We start from the raw sequence: 18,387 nt of genomic DNA, 5'->3' as shown, positions 1-18,387 counted from the left end.
CAGAAAACTGCTCATCCAAAAAAAGGCACTGGTAAAGGCAACACGATAGGAGTCCCAAGCAGCTCCAAGTCCAACCAAGAAAAGGAAGCAACACCAAATGGTACAGAAAGCGTCCAGATCAATCCGGCAAACCCAATCCAGGAAAATCTGGAACAGACAGAAATCCCACCTTCAAGAAAAGATGGAGGGGAAACTATACAGATCGAATCCTCCCAAGGCAGCCCCTCCAATCCCTCATACGCAGAAGTCAAAAGGAAAAAACCTGTGGAAAGCTCAAGCTCTTCGGAGGACGAAACCTACGAGCGCTCTTCAAAAAGAGCAGGAAGGAAATCCCGCAAAGAAGTTAGGGAAGAGGAGGCTGAAAGACTAAAAATACAAAGAATTCAGTCCACAATAGAAATGTCTATTGGACAAAATACCAGACCAAGGCCTTCTAAGGGAGGCTCCAACCCCCCCTCAAGTAAATAATGAAACTCATCTCTTGGAACTGTAGAGGACTGGGGAATCCCTCTAAAATTGAAGCAGTTAAGGACCTCTTGAAAACAGATCCCTCAGACATTCTCATGCTCCAAGAGACTAAGATAGAAGGGTGAGCCCTTCTAGATATCAGAAAGTCAAAATGGAAGAAAAGTTCAGGTAAAGCAGTCAGCTCAAGGGGCTCTTCTGGAGGGCTGGCAACTCTCTGGACCGAAGATTTATTCCAGCTGAATAAATCCCATGAAACCCAACACTGGATCTTCACGGAGCTGATGCATTACGCAAGTAAGTTGACCATCTCTCTCTTCAATCTTTACGTACCTGTCATTTACTCTGAAAAACTAGAATGTTGGAATTCTCTCTCTGCTTTTTTAGAGCAGCTTTCCCCCAGCAACATCATCATAGCCGGGGATCTTAATATAGTTCTGAAAGCAAAAGAGAAGAGGGGTGGTTCCAGTAGCAGAGATCCCATGTTGGCCACAGTGGAAGAGCTCACACAGCTTTGGGATCTCTTAGATTTCAATCCCGTCCAAGGTCTTTTCACTTGGTCCAATAACAGAGTTGGGTTGGACCACATTTCTGCCCACCTGGATCGATTTCTGGTGCAAAGCTCCCTAATGATGAACAAAAAGATAATCATCTCTAAAATTCTTCCCAAACTGACCTCAGATCACAAGCCTGTCCAACTTCTACTGGAAGATGAAGAAGATCTGGGCCCTATACCATTTCAATTCAGCCCACTTTGGATTGAGAGAGAAGGCTTCACAGAAACAGTGAAAGCAGCTTGGGCCAAATCCTTCTCAGGATCCTCAAGTTATGTTTGGGAGCAAAAACTTAAGGCCACAAAACAAGCATTGAAGGAATGGATAAAGAAACTAGTCCCTACTCCAACCAGCCAAAGAAAAGAAGCAGTGCAGACTCTGCAGTCCCTGCAAATAGATATGGAAAGCAAAGATATCACAGTAGATTTGTTGGAAAAAGAAATAAAAGCCCAACGCTCCACATACTGATCCTTTCGAATGGAAGAAGAATATTGGAGACTCAAATCTAGAAGTTTGTGGCTTAAGGCAAGGGATCGGAACACCTCCTTCTTCCACCGACAATATAGAGCACATATGTCCAGGAATCATATAGCAGAAATCAAAACAGTGGAGGGCCAAGTCTGCAAAGGTTTCAATCAGGTCAAAGCTACTGCTGAAATCCACTTCAGGAATCTATATAGTGAGGGAACTCATGGCAATGAGGAGGAAGCTGCCAATTTCCTCTCTAACATCCCTTTACTCATCAGCCCTAAAGATAATACAGCCCTCTCTAGACCCACAACTGAGGAGGAAATCATCAAAGTTATTTGGTCCATGGAAGTAGATAAGGCCCCTGGGCCAGATGGATTCACAATACATTTCTACAAATCTTGCTGGGATATCATCAAATCTGACCTTCAAAAAATGATAAGAGGGTTTATGAAAAAAGCCAAGATAGGTGGAGGAACCAATTCCACCTACCTAGGCTTAATTCCCAAGGACTCCAATATTGAATCATTTGCAAGATTCAGGCCCATATCGCTTTGTAACGCTTCTTACAAAATCCTGGCAAAACTATTAGCAAATAGGATCAAGCCTCTGCTCAAAAGACTGATCTCCAGCTCTCAAGGTGGATTCGTGGAAGGCAGGCACATTCTGGACAACGTTATCCAAGTTCAGGAGACAATCCACTCAAGCAAATAGTGGAAAGAGAAAGGTATGTTGATAAAACTAGATATGGCGAATGCATTCGATAGAGTTAATCGCTCTTTCCTCATCAATGTTCTCCTCTCCTTTGGCTTCTCGCCTCATTTTGTTCACCTTATAAAAGCCTGCATTGACAACCCGTGGATTGCCCCTCTAGTCAATGGTCGTCCTACCAATTTTTTCCAAGCTCGGAGAGGCATCAGGCAGGGATGCCCTCTCTCCCCCTTTCTGTACATTTTAATGGCTGACTCCCTTAGTCAAAAACTCTCAGCTGAAAGAATTTTTGGTACCCTTCTGGGTCTCAAACCTTCCGTTGGTGCAGACCCTCTAAACCATGCTCTCTTTACAGATGATTCCCTACTCCTTGGAGGTGCCTCCACCAGAATTGCCAAAGCTTTTGACACTGTCCTTAGAAGTTATTGTAGAGTTTCGGGAGCATTAGTCAATGAGAGCAAAAGTGAAGTCTTCAGCTGGAACATAGACCAGCAAGATCTCATAAGCATTTCAAATCTCCTTGGGTTCAAAGGTCATGCTCAATGGGACAGGATCAAGTACCTTGGCCTCCCCATCACAAATGGAGTTAATAAGAGATCGCTCTGGAGCGAAATCATCAGTAAAATCAAATCAAAAATCTCAAGTTGGGGAGGCTTCTGGTTAACAAAAGGTGGTAAAGTCATCCTAATCAAGTCTCTGCTGTCTGCACTTCCAATCTATCAAGCAGCATTTCTATTAGCTCCAAGAAATGTGATGGACCAGATCTCTAAACTCCTCCGAGATTTCTTATGGCAAGGTGGGAAGGGCAATGAAAAAAAATGCACTTAGTAAACTGGGATTTGGTTAAAAAATCGACTGCAGAGGGCGGTTTGCAAATTCGAGATCCCTCTCTTGTCAACATAGCACTTGGAGGTAAGATTCTGTGGAAGATGGTCCACGAGCCCACTCATCCAGTTAGCGTCATTCTGCGGACAAAATACGTACACAACAATTCTCTCAGAAATCTGAAATATGACAACTCTGTTAACTGCACGCAGGTTTGGAGACTATGCATTTCTTCAAAAAAATTGTATACAGAATTCGTGGCAATGGAAAGAGCACAAACCTATGGCTTGATCATATCATGGGTTGTGATCCCTTGGCTGAAAACGAGGAAATCACAGAACTTAGAGAATGGCTGGAAAGCGCGGGTATTAACAGTATTTATGACCTTTCGAAATGGGATCATCGTGGTGACTGGGCCGGCTGGGATTTTCATGGTGTCCCTGTCCGGTTAATCCCTCAACAATACTTACTTGCTGAACTGCTGGAGGAGTCAGTCCCTGTAAATCGATTCATGAAAGACAGCTGGGGTTGGGGCCAGACAGGAGCATATTCTACAGCAGCAGGTTACAGAGTTCTACAGGCCTCAAGGAACAGCAGCCAATCTCCGGCCTTTTGGAAACATGTCTGGGAACCATTAGCCTTACCAAAAGTGAACTTCTTTTTCTGGACCCTGGTTCATAATAAACTTCTAACTGGTGATAATCTAGCGAAAAGGAACATAGCAGGGCCACATAGATGTGTGCTATGCAGAAGCAACCTCGAAACAGCCCAGCATTTATTCATGGATTGTATATTCGCCAAAGAGGTTTGGGGACTTATCCTTCAGGACTTCCAGATTTTTGTCCCTCCACAGACTTCTGTCTCGAAACTTTTCGCCTCTTGGAGTCTTTTCTACCCTCATAGAATACCTATCAAATCATTTTGGCACAAAGTCTGGACAACTTTGCCCAAATACGTTTGCTAGCAGCTCTGGTTGGCCCGCAATGAGCTGATTTTCAAATACTTTCAACACTCCCCGTTGCATGTAGCAGCTAAAGCCAAATCCTTCCTCTTGGAAGCTGCCCAGCAGCAGTATTATAAAGAAGACTATTTGCTCTTACCTGAGGAAAAGAGGTGGCTTGGCCCCCTTGAGCCATATCCTCGAAAGTATCTCCTTACCCCTCAAACAGCAAACCCGGATTGGCATAAAAGAGATCCTGATGACACATTCCAAAATTGGTGTCAGATTCAAAATTTAACCACAATATTCTTCGATGGGGCTTCCAAAGGAAACCCCAGTGTTGCCGGTGCAGGTGGGGTCATTTACTCCCCAGATGGGCCTTCAAGAGATTGCTTCTGCTGGGGTTTAGGCCAGAAAACCAACAATCAAGCTGAGATCCTCGAACTTCTAAAAGCATGCCTCATAGCAAGAGACAAAGGTGTCAAAGACCTCCAAGTCTTCGGAGATTCGGAGATATTAATAAAAAAATTAAACTCGAAGGAACTATTCAGCAATGCTAGTCTCAACAAAATTTTGGGCAGATTGAAGAGAGTCCTTCTAGACTTTGCTTCCTTCAAGTTTTATCATATACTCAAAAATTCAAACAATGAAGCAGATCAGATGGTGAACAAAGGTCTCATGAAAGGGCAGCTAATCCTAAATGATGAAAGTACCTTTCAAATTCCTTGAAAATGTTGTAGCTCAAAAGCAGTATTTGATGGACAACTGCATTGTAATTGGGGTCGCCTTGGCAAAGACCCATTCTCTCTTCTACAATTAAATAAAATACATACTCATTTCAGTTAAAAAAAAAAAATACATACATATATACATATATATATATATAGAGAGAGAGAGAGATATGGATTAGAACATAATCGTAGTTCCCTTAACCAGATCTACAAAATACCATTGATCGAAAACTATCGTGCTCAAAACCATGTGCGAAATCCATGCACAAAACCATAGGTAGGTCTGCCCACCTAATATATGGTCTAAAAAAAATTTCCCGAGGCACTGCCCTGGACCTCGAACAGGGGGGCTACCGCCCCCCTACATACCCACCGACAGCGCCTGACGCAACGTACAGGGAGGGCTATCGCCCCCCTGTGCGTGGGGTACTCGTGGAAAGAATATAACACAACCCAACATTCTCCCACTTGTTGTTTTCTTTCCACAGGGGGCCATAGGAGAGCTTAGTCATTGATCCAACCCTACAACGCCCATTATTTCTCTACACCAAGAGAACTTCTCAGTGCTCACAGACTTTGTCAATGCATCTGCAATATTCTTCAAAGTGTCCACCTTTACCAGCAACACCTTTTTATCCTCAACCATATCCCTCACAAAGTGATATTGAACATCAATGTGCTTTGTCTTTGAATGATAAGCAGGGTTCTTTGCCAAGAAAATTACACTTTGGTTGTCACAGTCTATCCTTATAGCTCGTTGTACTAACCCCATACTTGAACACAATCTTTGCAACCAAATTGCTTCCTTGCTTGCATGAGTGGCTGCCATGTATTCTGCCTCTGTAGTTGAAAGTGCCACTATAGACTATCTCTTACTCATCCAACTGACTGCACCTCCAAATAGGTTAAACACATACCCACTTGTAGATCTTCTCTGATCCAGATCTCCAGCCCAGTCTGCATCAACAAAGCCACGGATGTCCAAAAATCTATCCAATCCTAGTCTTCCTTGGTAGCACAAAACATAATCACTAGTGTCACGCAAATACCTGAAAACCCGCTTCACTATTGTCCAATACTCCTTCCCTGGTTTTAACATAAACCTGCTCAATACTCCCACTACATATGCAATGTCTAGTCTAGTACAGACCATTGCATACATCAGGCTACTGATTGCACTTGCATATGGAACACGAGACATGTCCTCTTCCTCTTCTTTTGCCTTGGGACGCTGTTCAGCAGATAACTTTACACCTACATGAATAGGAACCTTCACCGGTTTACTATCCTGCATATTAAATCTCTGCAGTATTGTTTCGACATACTTCCTCTGGTTTAATGAGAGATTCCTCTTTCCCTAATCTCGTTTAATTTCCATGCCCAAAATATAGTTTGCAGCACCAAGATCTTTCATGTCGAATTTGGAGGACAATTGGGTCTTCAAATCCTGGATAATTTCTTTGTCAATTCCAACCAGCAACATATCATCCACATACAAGACCACATAAATAACACGGTCATCAATTAATTTAAAATACACACAATGATCTTCTTTGCTTATGGTGAAGCCAAGTCCCCATATAAATGTATCAAATTTCTAATACCACATCCTTGGTGACTATTTTAACCCATACTGTTATAGACATATTTGGACACTACAACCCCAATCGCACATGTCCATAAACCAAGGGCTTCTAAGCCCCTAAAAGTGTTGTTTCACACCCTAAAGGAGCAAGGTCAACTGATTACATCATCTCCCAGAAGTTCTCCCTAAAAAACTACTCAGAACTGGTCAAAACAGGACCATATAGACTGCTCAGTGCTAAGGGTGTGATGCATCTCACCTTCCACATGCAAAAAGTGCGATGCATACTGAAAAGCCCTTCTATAGGGTGCGATGAGCGAGAGCAGACAAATGGCAGAGGCAGTTGGCTAGGTGAAAACCCAGAGAATCTTCTAGAAACTGCCCATTTGAAACTTGCCTCTCTGAATTCGCCCAGGGATGAGTAAGAGATCATGAAATCTCCAAGTGGAACCAAGAAATATTAGAGAGATGACACTAATCAAAATCCCAGAAGCTGACTCACCCACCTGCAAACATCTATGTATGGATCCCTCATCCTAGAGATCCAGAAGGTTGGAATTTTGTATTTTGTAAGGAAGTGGTTTTGGTTTCTCTGTGCAACATTGTATTGTTGGGTGATCTAAGCTTTTCATGAGGTGAAGAGGGCTTTCATGCTAGGAGGATGGCACTAGGTCAGACCAATGGGTTGTAATCCTCTCTTCTACTACTTCTATCAATAAAGCTATTTGAGTTTTCCTCCATATGCTTGTATATTTCTGAATCTCGTATTTGTATATGCATTTGTATGGTTAATGTACATCTGATCCTACATTGTTTATGGTTATAGATCTCTATGCTTTGATGGTATTATGCTGCTTTGACTCTACAGGTGTTCTTTGAAGCGGGACAAGTAAGGAAGGAGTGGCGAAGCTCTGTCAAAGGAGGGAGGAAACAAGCAAGGAGCCAAGTGAAAGACTGAGGTTGGTACTCTCTGCTTCTCTCTCATCTATCTCTCATAAAGGAAAACACAAGTGACTTTAGTTTGTTTGTTTCTAAGATAGCTACCCGTCTTAGTGGGACTAGCAGCTCTGAATGGACACTAGTTTTCCCGATAACAAAATGGCGACTCTGCTGGGGAGCGAATAGCTTGTTTGCTTGTTTCTATTTGTTTGCTTTATAAACTACAGACAGAGCCTGAAGTTAAGCCAGCTAGCCTTCGAACTGCATTTGCTATGCAAGTGCAAAGTAGATCAACGTTGCTTCAGTCAATCTTCGGGTTTTGTTTATGAACTAAACAACTGACTTGCAAACATCCTAAGTGCCCTGGTGGTAGCTCTAGTAACTTCATTATATCAGCCCCTATACTTTGTGTTTACTGCCTATCATTATCTCAGCCTAAACCCGTGAACTTAGCTACAAACTATGAGCAAAAACCAACCTCAGTCTCGTTCCTAGACCATCGCACTGTCTCTCATTGGCAGTCTAGATGCATCACACCTCCCGTGTGCTGTAGGTGAGATGCATCCCTGTTTCCCTGTGTTACAGGTGCGATGATCAGATAACACTGTTTATGTCTCCAGATTTTGGTTTTTTCTTCATTGTCTTCAACTTTATTCAGTAGTTTTGCTGTCTGTGATAAGTATATCATTGTTGAAACTCTCTTCCTTTGCATCATTCAGCCTCCATTGATAAAGAATTGTGAATGTTTTTATGTATTTTTTGTCATTTACAGTTCTCTTTTGCAAACAATAGCTTAATCGAATTGTCGTCTTTTGATTTGAAAGTGTCGCAAGTGTCGTTTTCAGTCAAAGAAAAGTTTCTTCCTCTTTTTGATAGTCGATTACACTTTTTCTATTGTATTTGATTTTGAATTAATAGTATTTCAACTGTCGAAAGCAATTTTAAATTCGAAATCGCAAAGTGTCGTCTTAGTCTTCCTTTCGTTTTTGAAAAGAAAATTGTTAGTATTGTCACTTTGAAAGAAGAATAGTTCAAATCTGTACTTAGCATTCTTGTTGTCATTCACACATTAAGAAAGTGGAAAACAAATACATGCATGTGCATTTGCATTTAGACTGCTTGTGGAAGTTGATTTAGGATAGTGCATCTTAATGTCTGCTCTCTGCTCTATGTTGAAAGGATTTTACTTCTCTTTCCTTAATAGCTAGGATTTTCATTGCAAAAAGAAAGTAAACGACTGTGTATCATCTTAGATTGCATATTTAGGAATTTTATATCTACATCACGCGGTGAACCTTAAAGGCAAACTTCTTAAGAAAGATCAATTGTAAAATAAATTTCAATGAACACAAAAACGCTTTGGAACCTAACGCACAACATTTAGAAGTCTAGGCTAGAGACGTATTTCAGCGTCGTAAAGCCTGGTAACTATCGCTTTCATCGTAGGTTGGGTGATTCCTCCTCTTTGAGACGACAAGTGCTAGTACAGACTTGTGCTCCCACGTACCGTCGAGTATATATTGGGAGACCACAATAGGCTATATCCTTTATCCTTAGGAAGCCGTGTCTGCCGCCCTATCGATCGCAATGCACTGAACACAGCATTCGGGAAGATTGACTGCCGTATCGTAAAAAGTATTCTGCAGTTTTACGATTGGTTTGGTAATCCCTCTGTCTAGATTTCCAGAGTAGTCACTTTCGTTCCTTTTCATACTCCTTAAAAGAAAAGGTCCATCTGAGCACTTGTCACTTCAAGCTCATTAAAAATCGAAGGCGACTTGAGTCATCTTTAGCTTTTTCTCGACTCTTAAAAATTGAAAAAGCAAGTTGTGTCAAAGCATCATAAAATTTATTTTAATTCGGAATAACATCATTGTTCCCTCGTTGGTCTTAGGTTGAGAAAATGGTGTCCACCAATCAAGGATTTCCCCTTGGGGGGAATCCTAGTCCTTTCTCCTCTTGGGGAGATGTTGGTGTGCCTCATATGGCTACATTGTCCCTTCCAGGACTGACAATTGGCCTGCCAGTATGGATTTTCTCGACCTCTGTCGTTCAAAACACCGTGATTCTTGAGCAATCAAATCAGCAACCAGATGATACTAGAGTTACCCCCCAACCTTCTACTTCGTTTATTTCTCCCTCTCCTTCTTCCTCTTCGCTTGGTGAAGCTAGTAACGCTAAAAACCAAGTAACTGAGAAGAAGAAGAAGAAGCCAACGGTGAAAGGGGGCAACCATGCATCATGTGGCGAAAATCTACACACTGCACCATCCAAACCCAAATCTCCATGTGTCATTTGCAAAGGATACCACTATCATCGAGATTATCCTTGCATCCCATGAATCTTAAGGGACTAGTCTCCCCGCTTGCACAATCTGGTGTCGTCAACCTCTGACGATCATGTTGAGAGTACACTGTCAACTAGTGAAAACGAAGTCAATGGACAAAAAGGAAGATCTAAACTTCCTTGTAGACTATGTGAAGGCGATCATGCCCTCCACCGTTTTCCCTTCTTGAACAAAGCTAAAAGAGTCTTGGACAACCGTCCTGCTTCACCGCAGCGGCTTCCTCCTGGATACAAGAAACTCTTGCCGAATCCATCGCTAGTAGAAAATCCGACTGACACACCTTTGTTGTCTGTCGAAACACCTATCATTGAAGATAAACCCTCTGAGTCTACACCGGACCAAAGTCAACAGGTCGAGACGGCAGTCGACCCAGTCTTGCCTTCAGAAGGTCCACTTTCAGATGATACAGTCACCAAAGAGAATGAGGACGACACCGTTCAAATTTTTTTTGTTAACACAGAATCCGATGAACATGGGGGCAATCTACCCATTCCTTTACTGCAGGAAGGAAGTTCGTCAGAGATTTACCCTGTCGTTTATTCGATCCCTCCTCCAAGCAACCTAGTCATTTCCTTCAATTAGAATCTACTAGGCAGACCCCACCTACCATCTAACGTACCATTCTGAATCATAGTACAAGCTTACAGAATGATCATGGTTGGTACTATCATAGATGAAGGGGCTTCTATGAGTATCCTTTCCTCAACTGCTTGGAAAGTGCTTGGTTCGCCATCGCTTCTGCCTGAGATTCGAAATCTGACAGGCTTCAACAAAGGAACCAGTCGACCGTTAGGGATCCTTCCAAATTTGCCTATAACTTTGAGAAGGAAAACCATTCATCTAAACATGATGGTAGTCCAAGGACCTTTAGATTACAATCTACTCCTTGGGCATGACTACATTTATAGCATGGGAGCTATTGTTTCTTCGCTCTTTTGAGTGTTGTTTTTTCCGCATGAAGGCAGAATGGTCCAGCTCATAGACAAGCTTTCATTCCCCGGTTCACACATAGCTACTAGTCAAGTGCCATCCCTAACTGGTCTTTTTACGCAAGGAATGTCTCATCAATCTCTAGTCCGTCCACCTGATGAGCGCGAGTGATTCGGTGATTGTGACTGAAACCCAGGGGGCATGCACCCTGGTCTGCTTTAGCAGGAAAACTTTAGATATAGGGTAGGTTTCCACGAAGGATATATGACTAGTCTGACACACCCGTCCGTTTAGGAAAATGGGATTAGACTAGAATAAGATTCCCTCATCAAAGTTATGTGAGTGGGTGCGACGCACCATTCACCTTTGTCTATTTCGATGGACAGAGCCAAGGAAGTGTTTTGTCTGCGACGTGGATGGAGCAATCTTGCAAATGCGAGAACTTTCATATGGTAACCTAGAAACTCTACTTTTCTTTATACTTGGGGGCATGCAAACCTTTTGCATGCAAGTGAAAAACGACCTTTTATTTTCGTAGTTTGTAGGCTTATTTTCTTAGTTTGTAGGCTCTCAACCCTTTAACCTCGTAGGTGGGTCGTTCCTAGCTTGCATAATAAAGGCTCCAGAGCAAAGTTGCGCATGGGGCAAGCTCCCTAAAAAATGAACCTACTAATGAGACATCCTTATTATACGACTGGCACGAGCAGTTTTATGCGAAGTTCAAGCTCGTTAAAAAATAAACCTAGTAATGAGCATATGTTCCACCAGAGTTTAAGCTCATTAAAAAATGAACCCACCTTCGGTAAATAACCATTGCGATCGCATAATTATCAGCTTTTGAACCTTGGTCATGTTCTTACCATCACCTCCACTCTTTTTTAGCCGATCATACGCCTCCATTTGATTGTTTACCCCTTTTGAGGAACAACTGCGACAAGTGATTCTATTAGCCACCTTCTTTACACTGTTGTGATTGAAAAGTTCCAAACCTTACCTGGAACCAGCTGCTATCTAAAAACATCACTCGTTCCTCAAAAAAATGAGTCTCCTTTAATCTCTTTTCATCTGACTCGTAAAATATGAAAAGATTGCTGAGCAGTTGGCCTCTCCAGCTCATTAAAGTGATTGGAAGTGCCATCCCTCCTGTATATTTTAATCTTTTTGGACCTGAAGAATCATTGCACAAAAATATCGAGCGCTTGTCTTGTTCGGCTCGTTAAAACTATCGAAAATTCATCCCTTTTGTATTATTTTATACTTTTTCGAACTTAAGGGATTATATTACGAAAAAGGATTACTGGAATTTCCTTTCCGTCTCTTTTTAGACTCTCTAAAATTGAAAAGGACCAAGTTGTCTTTGTCGTTAAACTCGTTAAAACAATAGTGACGAACTTTTCCACGTAGACAAGAGCGAGTTTCATTGTCGCTAGGCTCGTTAAAACATAGTGACGGGTTTGCCCGAAGGGAAAATTATAGAACAAGCATATGTTATCCTCCTCAAGCTTGACAAATATAAAGAGGTACTGGTCAGAAATGACTGGGGAAAAATTGGGAAGAAAACTTAAAGAAACTTTATTGGTAGCAGGTCGCTCTTGAACATGACACTTTCACTCCATCACCATGATTGAGTCGGGTTGGGTTATTCTGTTCACCGGTCATATCACCATTGGTCCTCCGTACCATCCATTTTTGGGGTTAACGCTACCAATCCATTTCAGTGTCGCCGATATGTTCAAGAGAAGTCGCTAAGAGAATTCACCAACCCAACTTATGTCTCATCCGTTGCAATACCTTCACGCTTCATTCTTTCATGACCGCCACCCTGAACCTTGTATCATCAGATCGTTTTCACCTCCATAGAATCATTTGCTCTGTTCCGTTTCGTAGATGTAGGATTCATTAAGGCCTTCCTACGATGGGTCACTTCTTGTCGACATCAGCTCATTATCCAAGAAGTCGACTTAGGAACAACCCTTTCAGTACTTTGAAGCTTGCATGCCTCAATGGCAAGTTTCTCACTTCCGACGACAGGTTTACATCAATGGCCTTCGACTGAAAGATTTTGCGTGGTGTTTGACATCAGCTTGTGTATTCACACCACGTGAATTGTACTGCAGTACCTTGAGGGTCATCATCATTATCGGTGATTCCTCTCACGCCTGTTAATAGCTTACATCATTGGCTGGTAATCAGGCGATGTCTTTCCATGTTCGACGCTAGAACATCTTTTCACATGGATCGACTTGTACTTCAGGCGAAGATTGAATGAGTTTGAAGACCCCGGATCTAGTTTCATCCATCTGGGCTATGATATATTCAGGAAAATAAGGACATCAAATGTACATCATAACTGCACAGATAATCATCCGAGCTAAGGGATGATGGCTCTACCAGAATCATCAGTCTGCCACACAGACGGTTGTTTGTCCTATGTACATGAAAATGAATTTATAAAGCTAAGCATGGGAATGCCCGCCTCAGCTAGATCATGAAAATATTATGAAGATAATGTATTGTATTGTATCTTATTACAGGTCACCTTACAGTTCGAAAAACCTCAGATCCTCATGATAAAGCATTTCACCTGACATCAGGAGATTTACGACCTCATGCTTTAGGGGGCAACTGTTATAGACATATTTGGGCACTACAACCCCAATCGCATATGTCCATAAACCAAGGGCTTCTAAGCCCCTAAAAGTGTTGTTTCACACCCTAAAGGAGCAAGGTTAGCTGATTACATCATCTCACAGAAGTTCTCCCTGAAAAACTACTCAGAACTGGTCAAAACAGGACCATATAAACTGCTCAGTGCTAAGGGTGCGATGCATCTCACCTTCCACATGCAAAAAGTGCGATGCATACTGAAAAACCCTTCTATAGGGTGCAATGAGCAAGAGTAGACAAATGGCAAAGGCAGTTGGCTAGGTGGAAACCCAAAGAATCTTCTAGAAACTGCCCATTTGACACTTGCCTCTCTGAATTCGCCCAGGGATGAGTAAGAGATCATGAAATCTCCAAGTGGAACCAAGAACTATCAGAGAGATGACACTAATCAAAATCCCAGAAGCTGACTCACTCACCTACAAACATCTATATATGGATCCCTCGTCCTAGAGATCCAGAAGACTGGAATTTTGTATTTTGTAAGGAAGTGTTGTTGGTTTCTCTGTGCAACATTGTATTGTTGGGTGATCTAAGCTTTTCATGAGGTGAAGAGGGCTTTCATGCTAGGAGGATGGCACTGGGTCATACCAATGGGTTGTAATCCTCTCTTCTACTACTTCTATCAATAAAGCTATTTGAATTTTCCTCCATATGCTTGTATATTTCTGAATCTCGTATTTGTATATGCATTTGTCTGGTTAATGTACATCTGATCCTACATTGTTTATGGTTATAGATCTCTATGCTTTGATGGTATTATGTTGCTTTGACTCTATAGGTGTTCTTTGAAGCGAGACAAGTAGGGAAGGAGTGGCGAAGCTCTGTTAAAGGAGGGAGGAAACAAGCAAGGAGCCAAGCGAAAGACTGAGGTTGGTACTCTCTGCTTCTCTCTCATCTATCTCTCATAAAGGAAAACACAAGTGACTTTAGTTTGTTTGTTTCTAAGATAGCTACCCATCTTAGTGGGACTAACAGCTCTGAATGGACACTAGTTTTCCCGATAACACATACAAAGACTTTTTTAACTTGCATACCAGTTCTTTCTTACCCTTCACACAAAGCCTTCAGGTTCTTCATTTAGATCTCTTCTTTCAGATCCCCGTGAAGAAATGTTGTCTTCACATCCATCTTCTCTACCTCAAAATCAAAAGCAGCAACAACAGATAAAAGTAATCTAATAAAATCTACCTTGGCAACAGGAGAAAAAATATCACCAAAATCAATTCTTGACACCTCGGAATAACCTTTTGCTTCCAACCGAGCTTTTTATTTCTCCACCTCTCCTTCTGCATTCATCTTCTTCTTGAACACCCATTTGCTACCAATGGGTTTACTTCCAGTCGACAACTCCACCAGATCCCAAGCCTCATTTTTGTGCAAAAATTTCATTTCATCAACCATGGCCTCTTTCCATAGTTTTCCATCCTCTGAATCTACTACTTCCTTCACAGTTTTGGGATCATGATCTGTAATATGTAAAGAAAAATTTGAATGGAAAGTAGATGGACTATACCTTTCTAGCTGCCTTCTTTCTCGAACTGATCTTCTCACAGTCGGAGTTTGTGGCTCTTTATCTTCTGATTCCTCTTCTATTGTAGAGTCTGATTCTTCCTCCTTTAGCTCAAACTCTATCTTATTGGGTTCCTTTGGTAGGACTTCATGTTTAATAACACCTTTCACCTCTCTAAACACCACATCTTGGTTGTACACAACCTTCCTTGTTTCTGGGTTCCAAAGCTCATAACCTTTAAACCATCCTTATATCAAATAAAGTTGCACTTTTCATATTTACTATCCAACTTTGTTCTTTTCTCCTTTGGAACATGTACATATTCATCACATACAAATACCCTAAGATGTGAAAGAGAAGGTTTCTTACCATTCCATACCTCTTGTGGAGTCTTATCCTCCAACGTTGATGAAGGTGATCTATTGACCAGGTAACATGCAGCCTCTGCCCAGAATTCTGGTCCTAACCCGGTACCACTGAGCATGCTTCTTGCTCTTTCCATCAATGTCTTATTCATTCTTTCTACAACTCCATTTTTTTCGGGTGTGTATGGAGTAGTATTTTGTCATGCTATACCACACTTCTTACAAAACTCTTCAAGTTCCTTCTTACAAAATTGTCCATTGTTATCTGTCCTTAACACGTTTATCTTCTTGTCTGTCTAGTTTTCCACGAAAGCCTTAAATTCTTTGAACCTGTCAGAGATTTCAGATTTCTTCTTGAGGAAATATATCCATGTATTCCTTGAGAATTCATCTATAAATGATATATAGTACACAAACTTACCCAGTGATGGAACCTTCACAGGTCCAAACACATCACTGTGCATAAGCTCTAATATATGTTTCATCCTCTTAGTGTTAGAGGGGAAACTCACCCGATCTTTCTCCCCATATACACAATCTTCACATAAATCAAAATCCAGAGAGCAATTAGACATACCTTCTATCATACCATTACCATGAAGTATTTGAAGGCCCTTCTCTCCAGTATGTCCAAGCCTTTGATGCCATAACATGGTCTTTTCTCCAAAGACCACTAGATTTTCTACTCCACTTTAAGGAACCACAGAACTGTTGCACCCATCAATAACAGTGCTACCTTGAAGCTTGTATAGAGTTCCAATCCAAACTCCCCGCATCAATACCAGTGCTCCTCGAACCATCTTGTAGGTATCTTTCTCAAACACTATTTTTACACCTGCATCATCCAACTTGCTTACAGAAATCATATTTCTAGCCACTTGAGCTATATGAAGAACACCCATAAGTGTTTTAATCCTTCCACCTTGCAACTTCAACTTGAATTTTCCACGACCAATGATTCTAGCCTTCCTATCATCCCCTAAGAAGACATCACCACCATCATATTTCTCATACTTGCAAAACTACTCTCTATGGGGAGTGAAGTGAAAGGATGCACCTGAGTCAATCAACCATGCCTCATGATCTACATGTGTACTTGAAGAAGAAGCCAATTACACATCCTCACCTTCATTTGAGGTGGTTTTTGCCTCTGCAGAAGGAGCATCATCAGATCCCTTTCCTTTCTCAGGAGCTTTAGATTTACAGTCCCTTTTGAAGTGCCCTCCCTTTCCACATTTCCAACACACCTTTACAGGTTTTCCTGGAGATTTAGACCTCCCTCTAGCTTTAGATCTCCCACTTGAGGACTTATTTTTGTTTATGTTCTGGGACCATCCTCGTACAGACAAGGCATCACCATTCTGGCCCTCCATATTTTTACGTCTCATCTCCTCTAACAACAAGGATGAGACTATTTTATCAAACTGCAAGGCAGTTGCATTGCTACCTATTGCAACAACCAGACTATCCCACGAATCTGGTAGAGAACACAACAACCCGATGCACTCATCTTCATCTGAAATTCTAATATCAATAGATAATAATTGGCTTACCACAGTACTAAAGGCATTCAGATGCTCTATCACCGATTCTCCACCTTTCATCCTCAGTACATCTTTTTTCGTAGGAACAGTTTATTCACCAGAGACTTAGATTGGTACAAATTCCCTAACTTATCCCACAAAGCCTTCATCGAATCTTCCCCTAATACATTCATCAATACTGAATCTGAGACACACAATCGTATTGTGCTCTTTGAATTCTGATCCATCTTCGCCCAGTCTTCAGCTAAAATTGTTGTTGGTTTAGTACCTAGATCTACCACGATCCACTGATATTTATCCACCAACAGATCCTCCATCTTGAGTTTCCACAACTCAAAACTCTAACCATTAAATTTCTAGATCTCTATCTTTCCACTGCTCGCCATCTTCTTTCACCACAATAATCAATCCCGCAAATCTCCCACTAAACAGGGTCTACCATAGGCCTGAGAAAAACCCCTCAACAACAAAGGCGTCCCCTTGAAGCCAAAACAACTCTGATGCCAAATGTAGGTTTTAACCCCATATAGAAATTACCTTCGTATGAATTCTAAAAACAGAAAATAAACAACGGTAAGAGCATAAAACATAAAACATATATACACAGAAATTTTCCCATGGATCCCAAAACCGAGACTACCAGATTGATTTTGCATTATGTTCTTTTCAATGTTACAATACATATATATACATGCTGAATCATCCATAAACCCTGCATTAAAACATAATCGTAGTTCCCTTGACCAGATCTACAAAATACCATGGAACGAAAACCATCTTGCCCAAAACCATGTGTGAAATTCATGCACAAAACCATAGGTAGGTCCGCCCACCTAATATAGGGTCCAAAAGAAAAAATCCCGGGGCATTGTTGTAGACACCGTACAGGGGGGGTATCCACCCCCCCTGTGACCCCCCGACAGCACCCAAAGCAACATATAGGGGACTACTGCCCCCTGTCACCCCCCCCCCCCACGCGTGGGGTAGTTGTGGAAAGAATATAACACAACCCAAAATTAATAAAGAATATACTATGTACTCATCATCATCTTGGAACATTTAATGAAGCGACCTCCCCACTCTTAACACTGGGCCCTGAGACATAACCCACACTGGGTGAACTACGTTATCAATGTGTTTGTAATCTTTCATTTGATGGTTGTCGTGATGTTTCATCTTTTCTAAATAATTCACATGTGGCTTTTCTTACTCTTTCATATGCAATTATGCTAACATCAGAGAAGTAAAAGATCTTGGTTAATTCCAGTAACTGAACAGATCTGGATCACTTTGTATAAATATAACCCTCTAGACAGGAGATAGGGCTTCATAGTTTTGGATTCTTGGAGGACTTGTGAAAGGGAGAAGCTTGTAATTACTTTGAGAATTAAGTTTCAAAATTATGTAGTCCCACTATTGCGTTTCTTAAAGATACTTCGTGACTTGACATTCAATGTTCAACTCTAATACTTAGAAACCCGGAGGGTCATGGAAATCATTTTATATCATGTATTATCAATTTTTGTAATACTATTCTTTATTGTTGTTCATTAATATATCATTTATGTACATTTGTGACAGGTTAATGAAATATTTTTAACTAAAAATGCTTATCATTCTAAGAACTTCTTGTTTGTTTTTACATGTGTTGATTTTTATTGATTGCAAATTGTTTTACAATTAATATCTAGTATACTTAAGTCTTCAGAAATATTAATTAGAGATGGATATCACTCTTTCTTTAAGATTCTTGCTTATTATAAATCTGTTGTAATATTCCTTGTGCAAATACATTTAAAGTATTTT

At 41.2% G+C, this 18,387-nt stretch overlaps 1 protein-coding gene across 1 annotated transcript; it reads left to right on the top strand.

Moving 5' to 3' along the window:
- The first annotated feature begins 3,016 nt into the window (after nt 1-3,016).
- Nucleotides 3,017-3,987, top strand: LOC149267490 (uncharacterized). Its single transcript, XM_089412077.1, has 2 exons — nt 3,017-3,110; nt 3,236-3,987. The coding sequence occupies exons 1-2, from the start codon at nt 3,017-3,019 to the stop codon at nt 3,985-3,987; spliced, it is 846 nt and encodes a 281-aa protein (XP_089268203.1).
- The last annotated feature ends 14,400 nt before the right edge of the window (nt 3,988-18,387 follow it).

Source organism: Pinus tabuliformis, chromosome 6 (genome assembly GCF_031772625.1).
Source record: "Pinus tabuliformis cultivar Carrire ecotype Pingquan chromosome 6, CPIR1, whole genome shotgun sequence".
NCBI classification, from domain to species: domain Eukaryota; kingdom Viridiplantae; phylum Streptophyta; class Pinopsida; order Pinales; family Pinaceae; genus Pinus; species Pinus tabuliformis.
The sequence above is the reverse complement of the archived record's forward strand: the minus strand, read 5'-3'. Positions and strand labels throughout refer to the sequence as shown.